The sequence below is a fragment of the Nansenia antarctica genome (genome assembly GCF_963989245.1).
Source record: "Nansenia antarctica genome assembly, chromosome: 11".
NCBI classification, from domain to species: domain Eukaryota; kingdom Metazoa; phylum Chordata; class Actinopteri; order Argentiniformes; family Microstomatidae; genus Nansenia; species Nansenia antarctica.
In genome coordinates, this window is record NC_137681.1 from 19,342,957 (window position 1) to 19,351,123 (window position 8,167).

General features: G+C 50.1%; 1 protein-coding gene across 1 annotated transcript; it reads left to right on the forward strand.

Moving 5' to 3' along the window:
• Positions 1-947: 947 nt before the first annotated feature.
• Positions 948-6,080, forward strand: LOC308167960 (chymotrypsin-like protease CTRL-1; the record flags this gene model as incomplete). The annotated part of the gene is made up of 5 exons (XM_080542439.1): positions 948-1,002; positions 3,040-3,202; positions 3,451-3,722; positions 3,886-4,034; positions 5,709-6,080. 5 exons carry the CDS (start codon positions 948-950, stop codon positions 6,078-6,080), a joined length of 1,011 nt encoding a protein of 336 aa, XP_080398565.1.
• Positions 6,081-8,167: the final 2,087 nt, after the last annotated feature.

The window sequence follows — 8,167 nt, forward strand, 5'->3', positions numbered from 1 at the left end:
GCTGAGGGAGCAGAGGAGAGGCTGATGGAGGAGAGGAGAGGTTGAGGGAGGAGAGGAGAGGCTGATGGAGGAGTGGAGAGGTTGAGGGAGGAGTGGAGAGGCTGATGGAGGAGAGGAGAGGCTGAGGGAGGAGAGGAGAGGTTGATGGAGGAGAGGAGAGGCTGATGGAGGAGAGGAGAGGCTGATGGAGGAGTGGAGAGGTTGAGGGAAGAGAGGAGAGGTTGAGGGAGGAGAGGAGAGGTTGAGGGAGGAGAGGAGAGGCTGATGGAGGAGAGGAGAGGTTGAGGGAAGAGAGGAGAGGCGGAGGGAGGAGAGGAGAGGCTGAGGGAGGAGAGGAGAGGTTGAGGGAAGAGAGGAGTCCTATAGGAGTTTATAGTGTTTCCAGTCATTTTTATGTGAAAGAATATCCAGTCCAAACACTGGTGATGTGCGTCACAGACCGGTGCTGTCTACAGAGGTGCTGTCTACCTGTGGTCCAGTAGAGGTTCTGACCAGGCCTGTGGTCCAGTAGAGGTTCTGACCAGGCCTGTGGTCCAGTAGAGGTTCTGACCAGGCCTGTGGTCCAGTAGAGGTTCTGACCAGGCCTGTGGTCCAGACCAGGTCGGGGTACTAACATGGACAGACCCAGTCACCTCCGTAGAAAAACCAGTGGCTCAGTCTGTCAGCGTAGTTTGGTCCTGAAACGCCTCACCTTTGTTCTGGGACAGCATCTATGTTTAGAACCCTCTTTTGTGCAAAGTCATTCGCAGTGATGTGTCATGATAGCCACAAGAATGCAGTCCTACCTGTTTGGAATGAAAAGTGTCTTTGACTGAACATGTCTTTAAATAACACACTGATCAGATAGTCTGGCATGCAGGCACAGAAGGACAGCCAGACAGCCAGACAGACAGACAGACACTCGGTGCAGACAGGTGTGCAGGTAGCAGAGACATCAGTCTGTCACCATGGCAGCTAAGATAGTCTGGATGTTCCTGGTGTCTGTGGTTCTCCATGGGAAAGGTAGGTTGCTTTTGTTTATATTGAACTAGCGCCGTGGTCAGCTGACACGTTTATGTAGCTGGTAAACGTGAGGACATACAGTTATACTGTATGCGTATACTGTTGTGACTATGAGTGGAAGAAGAACATTCTAGAGTTATAGTGGAACTGCACCAGGTTGCATGGTTACTACAGTTGAAGTGGAACGTTTATATACACTTAGGTTGAAGTCATTAAAACATTTTTATTTTGCCACTCCACAGATTTCATGTTAACAAACTATAGTTTTGGCAAGTCAGTTAGGACATTTACTTTGTGCATGACACAAGTAATTTTCCAAATGATTGTTTACAGACAGATTATTTCACTTATAATTCCAGTGGGTCAGAAGTTTACATACACTAAGTTGACTGTGCCTTTGAACAGTTTGGAAAATTCCATGGCTTTAGAAACTTCTGATAATTGACATCATTTGATTCAATTGGAGGTGTTCCTGTGGATGTATAAGGCCTACCTTCAAACTCAGTGCCTCTTTGCTTGACAGCACCTGAAGGTACCACGTTCATCTATACAAACAATAGTAAAATAGTATAAACAATAGTAAAAAAAGTATTAACACCATAGTATCCACAGTAAAGCGAGTCCTATATCGACCTAACCTGAAAGGCTGCACAGCGAGGAAGAAGCCACCGCTCCAAAACTGCCATAAAAAAGCCAGACTGCGGTTTGCAACTGCACATGGGGACAAAGATCTTACTTTTTGTGGAAATGTCCTCTGGTCTGATGAAACAAAAACGGAACTGTTTGGCCATAATGATCATTGTTATGTTTGGAGGGAAAAGGGGGAGGCTTGCAAGCCGAAGAACACCATCCCAACCATGAAGCACAGGAGTGGTATGTTGTGGGGGTGCTTTGCTGCAGGAGGGACTGGTGCACTTCACAAAATAGATGGCATCATGAGGAAGTAAAATAATGTGGATATATTGAAGCAACATGTGTAGGCAGAACTGAAAAGGTGTGTGTGAGTAAGGAGGCCTACAAACCTGACACCTGTTCTGTCAGGAGGAATGGGCCAAAGTTCCACCAACTTATTGTGGGAAGCTTGTAGAAGGCTACCTGAAACATTTGACGAAACAATTTAAAGGCAATGCTACCACTATAACTAAGTGTATATAAACTTCTCACCCACTGGGAATGTGATGAAAGAAATAAAAGCTGAAATAAATCATTCTTTCTACTATTATTCTGACATTTCACATTCTTAAAATAAAGTAGTGATCCTAGCTGACCTAATATAGGGAATGTTTACTAGAATTAAATGTCAGGAATTGTGAAAAACTGAGTTGAAATGTATTTGGCTTTGTGTATGTAAACTTCAACTGTATATCCATACATAGAATTGTGGGTAGGTGGGATACAGTACAATACAGCAGAATGCAGTAGATAATAGTAGTATAATCGAATACAAGAATACAATTGAGTAGAATTCACTACAGTAGACTCCAGGGTTTGATCCATTCAGAGGATTGGAAGTCCAAATAAGGACATTTATTATGACATCACAGAATGAAATGTGATTCATGAACCGGACTGAATCTCCTTCCTGCAGTCACCCAACCCTTGTAAATTGAACATAGAAAATAATAAACACCATGTTTTATCTACTGAACACACACGCACACACACATGTGATTGACACACACTTGAGTGAATGCTTTTTGCTGTCAATACTTTTGATATAAAAAATGTCTCTCCCCTCTCTCTCTCCCCTCCCCTCCTCTTCTCTCCCTGCCACTCCACTCCTCCCCACAGATTCAAGAGCTCAGAGTAAGAACTGAAAGATTTTTTTTTTTTTTTTGAGGAATGATTCTTCATTCCTAAAAAAAATAATAATCTCCCAGTAATCTTTTAATGTCAGTCTGGTTGAAGAGGTTACAGTCTGGTTAGAGTCTAATAAGAGATATTAAACGATATAAAACAAAATATAAATTCAGGATCTCAATCTTGCATAACTATTTTATAACTAATATAACATAATGAGCCTGTGACCCCCCCCAGACTGTGGGCTGGCCCCACTCAACACACGGATCGTGGGGGGGGTGGGGGCCCCCCAGGGGAGCTGGCCCTGGCAGGTGAGCCTGCACCAGCGTGGGAGCCATATCTGCGGGGGCACGCTCATCAGCAGCCAATGGGTACTCACCGCCGCTCACTGCTTCGTACCGTAAGAATGTTAACGCCTACCACACACACACACACACACACACACACACACACACACACACACACACACACACACACACACACACACACACACACACACATCTAACTATGTCAGTTACTCAGTATGCTCCTGTGCAGCATACTATATTTTCACTTATACATACAGACAGACACACACCCACACAGACAGACAGACAGGCAGGCAGGCAGGCAGGCAGACAGACAGGTAACACGTGTCCTGTCTCCCAGGCCCATAGTGACCAGTGATTGGACGCTGTACCTGGGCAGACAGTCCCAGCAGGGCTCCAACCCCAACGAGGTGAGCCGCTCCGTCAGCCTGCTCCTCCGCAACCCGCAGTACAACACCAGCCTCCTCGGCAACGACGTCGCGCTGGTGAGGCTGACCACGCCCGTCTCCTTCACCAGCTACATCAGCCCCGCCTGCCTGGCGGGCAGCGCCAGCCTGGTCCACAACGCCACTGCCTGCTGGACCACCGGCTGGGGCCGGACCGGGGCCGGCGGTTAGTGTCCGCCACGTTATTGACCTTTAACCTCTGGGATGGAAGTTATGTTTGTCCCCCTTATTCAATTAATCTGTGGTTTAATCTGTGGTTTAATCTGTGGTTTAATCTGTGGTTTAGTCTGTGGTTTAATCTGTGGTTTAATCTGTGGTTTAATCTCCAGTCCCCCTAGGCTCCCCCCAGACCTTGCAGGAGGTGCAGATCCCTGTGGTGGGGAACAGACAGTGCGGCTGCCAGTACCTGTCACTACGTAACGTCGCCATCACTGCCAACATGATGTGTGCTGGGCAGGAGGGCAGGGGAGCGTGTCAGGTAGGAGGGCCAGGGGGGGTGTCGGGTAGGAGGCCAGGGGGAGTGTCAGGTAGGAGGGTAGGGGGGGTGTCAGGTAGGAGGGCAGGGGGGGGTGTCAGGTAGGAGGGTAGGGGGGGTGTCAGGTAGGAGGGTAGGGGGGGTGTCAGGTAGGAGGGCCAGGGGGGGTGTCAGGTAGGAGGGTAGGGGGGGTGTCAGGTAGGAGGGTAGTAGGGGGGTGTCAGGTAGGAGGGCAGGGGGGGTGTCAGGTAGGAGGGTAGGGGGGGTGTCAGGTAGGAGGGTTGGGGGGGTGTCAGGTAGGAGGGTAGGGGGGGTGTCAGGTAGGAGGGTTGGGGGGGTGTCAGGTAGGAGGGCAGGGGGGGGTGTCAGGTAGGAGGGCAGGGGGGGTGTCAGGTAGGAGGGCAGGGGGGGGTGTCAGGTAGGAGGGTAGGTGGGGGTGTCAGGTAGGAGGGCAGGGGGGGGTGTCAGGTAGGAGGGTAGGGGGGTGTCATGTAGGAGGGTAGGGGGGGGTCAGGTAGGAGGGTAGGGGGGGTGTCAGGTAGGAGGGCAGGGGGGGGTGTCAGGTAGGAGGGTAGGGGGGGGGTCGGGTAGGAGGGTAGGGGGGGTGTCAGGTAGGAGGGTAGGGGGGGTGTCAGGTAGGAGGGCAGGGGGGGGTGTCAGGTAGGAGGGTAGGGGGGGGTCAGGTAGGAGGGTAGGGGGGGTGTCAGGTAGGAGGGTAGGGGGGGTGTCAGGTAGGAGGGTAGGGGGGGTGTCAGGTAGGAGGGTAGGGGGGGGTGTCAGGTAGGAGGGTAGGGGGGGTGTCAGGTAGGAGGGTAGGGGGGGGTGTCAGGTAGGAGGGTAGGGGGGGTGTCAGGTAGGAGGGTAGGGGGGGTGTCAGGTAGGAGGGTAGGGGGGTGTCAGGTAGGAGGGTAGGGGGGGTGTCAGGTAGGAGGGCCAGGGGGGGTGTCAGGTAGGAGGGTAGGGGGGGTGTCAGGTAGGAGGGCAGGGGGGGTGTCAGGTAGGAGGGTAGGGGGGTGTCGGGTAGGAGGGCCAGGGGGGGTGTCAGGTAGGAGGGTTGGGGGGGTGTCAGGTAGGATGGTAGGGGGGGTGTCAGGTAGGAGGGCCAGGGGGGGTGTCAGGTAGGAGGGTAGGGGGGGTGTCAGGTAGGAGGGCAGGGGGGGGTGTCAGGTAGGAGGGTAGGGGGAGGGTCAGGTAGGAGGGCAGGGGGGGTGTCAGGTAGGAGGGCCAGGGGGGGTGTCAGGTAGGAGGGTAGGGGGGGTGTCAGGTAGGAGGGGTGTCAGGTAGGAGGGCAGGGGGGGTGTCAGGTAGGAGGGTAGGGGGGGGGTGTCAGGTAGGAGGGCAGGGGGGGTGTCAGGTAGGAGGGTAGGGGGGGTGTCAGGTAGGAGGGCCAGGGGGGGTGTCAGGTAGGAGGGCAGGGGGGGTGTCAGGTAGGAGGGTAGGGGGGGTGTCAGGTAGGAGGGTAGGGGGGGGTGTCAGGTAGGAGGGTAGGGGGGGGTGTCAGGTAGGAGGGTAGGGGGGTTGTCAGGTAGGAGGGCAGGGGGGGGTGTCAGGTATTTTGTGTGATCCATCTCATTGTCTCTGGTTCTGGTTTCTAGTATCTTCTCTCTCTCTTCCTCTCTCACTCCCCCATTTCTCTCTCTCTCTTCCTCTCCTCCCCCCCCCCCCCCTCCTCCCCAGGGAGACTCGGGGGGTCCCCTCCAGTGTAAGCAGGGTTCAGTCTGGGTGCAGACAGGCATCACTAGTTTCGGGGTTCCATGTGCTGTGGGGTTTCCTGAGGTGTACACCAGGGTCTCCAGTTTCCAGAGCTGGATCACAGCCAATGTGGGCGGGGCCACCGTAGGCTTCGTCACCTACTTGTCCAATGGGATGGACGCGGACAGCAGCTTCGCATGCAGAGCGGCGGGGAGCACAGGAAATACAGCCTCCACCCCCCCTACAACCTCCCCCGCCCCCACCCTGGGGGGGCCCCTCCCCCTGCTACTACTCACCCTGCTCACCCTGACCCAACTCTCTCACTCTCTCTCCCTGCCCACAGCCCACCCTCTCTGACGATGGTGATGATGATGATAATGATGATGATGACGATGAGGTGGTTCTCTGTGGCGCAGTTGGTAGAGCATGGCGCTAACAGTGCTTAGGTTGTGGGTTCGATTCCCGCTGGGACCCTATACAGAAATATCTATGCACTCACTGCAATGTAAGTCACTTTGGAGGAAGCGTCAACTAAATGGCATATATTATATATATTTATATCATGATGATGATGGTGATGATGATGATGATGATGATGATGATGATGATGATGAATGAACCAAATTGATTTAGAAATGTATTTTTGCACAACAATGTATTTCTCTGATGTAATGAATGTATGTGAAGGCCAATCATTAAAATATTGACTAATAACATTCTATTACAATCACCTCATGTTAATGATTGCTTGCTTTGATCAATTTATGTTTGTTATATCTATACTATACGACAGGTGTACTATTCTTTTTTTTTGCACTATTGAAGCCACTGTAAAATCCATCACTTTATTACTCTATCAATGTAGGGTTACCTTTTTACTTACTTATGTTACTTATTATTATGTTATTATTGTGTTTGTATCTGAATGCTGCAATGTCAATGTTGAGGAACCAAAGCCAAAGAATGTTACTCGTGTGTACTTATACAGTAATATGTAATAAAAGAGATTCTGATTCTGATTATTCATACACCTATGTTTGTGTTGTAGTGATGTCAGGGTTCTGTCTGTTCAGTAGAGGGCGGCGGAGACCAGTCCAAGGAATAATTTACATACAGGTGTGTTTAATGCCATTGATTAACGCGCAGGTGTGTTTAATCCCACTGATTAACACGCAGGTGTGTTTAATGCCACTGATTAACGCGCAGGTGTGTTTAATCCCACTGATTAACACACAGGTTTGTTTAATGCCACTGATTAACACACAGGTGTGTTTAATGCCACTGATTAACACGCAGGTGTGTTTAATCCCTTTCCTTAAAACTGGGATGTTTAATCCCACTGATTTAGGAACTCTCCTTAAAACTGGTGTATTTTCGACGTTCTCCACCTCCCAGGTGATTGTGTCATCCTGTCGGCTGTATTGACAAACCAATTTCCCTGCAGGGATGAAATACAGCAGAATTCTCTCTCTGTGTGTTCTTGGAACTGGATGACGATAAACAGGAAGTGATGTGTTGAGCATAACAGGATGCATGTTGAGTAAAGTGTAACGCCTATGATTAGATTAGATTAGATTCAACCTTTTTGTCATTGCACAGAGTATAACAAAATGTATTTTTGCTCTGGGCACAGGGTCAGCCATAGTCAGTTCCCCTGGAGCAATTGGGGGTTAAGTGCCTTGCTCAAGGGCACAACGGCATTGGTAGGCACCTTAGATATGATGCCAGCAACCCTCCAGTCACCATCTCACATGCAGCTCCCTCCTGAGGTGGGGATCGAACCAGAGACCTTCCGATTGCTCTCTAACCTCTAGGCTACCTGCCGCCCTGGGATGAATTATTATTATTATTATTATGATGATGAATCAAAATGACCAGGGGGGTATTCCATCAACGTCTCTAAAGGAAAATCCAGACTTATTTTGATAAATCTCGTGAGACGTTGATGGAATACCCCCCAGGAACAGGAAGAGACAGGAAGTTCAACTCAGCTCCAGTGTATTTGGTTAATTATTAATCAGGTAATTAATTAATCAGGTAATTCATCCAGTCATTAATCATTAATCAGGTTAATCATTAATCAGGTCATTTATCCGGTCATTAATCATTAATCAGGTCATTAATCATGACTGCCAAAGACGCCAATTGGCGTCTTATAGAATAGTAACGTTGACTGCCAAAGACGCCAATTGGCGTCTTATAGATTTATTAATTTTTTTCGCGGGGATCGCGTTATTGACATGTTCTACACCTAGCGAGTGAATTTCAGACTTGGGTGTAATGTATTTCGGTCCCAGATGGGGGCAGTAGTTCGATAAAAGCCTGGAGAAGGAAGTGGCTTGCTGTGGGTTGTAGTAATGGCGAAACGGATCAGGGTATGTGGCAAACGCGGCGCGGAGCATTGCGGAGCATCGCGGCCATCGCGCGACTCTTCAAACAGTTCA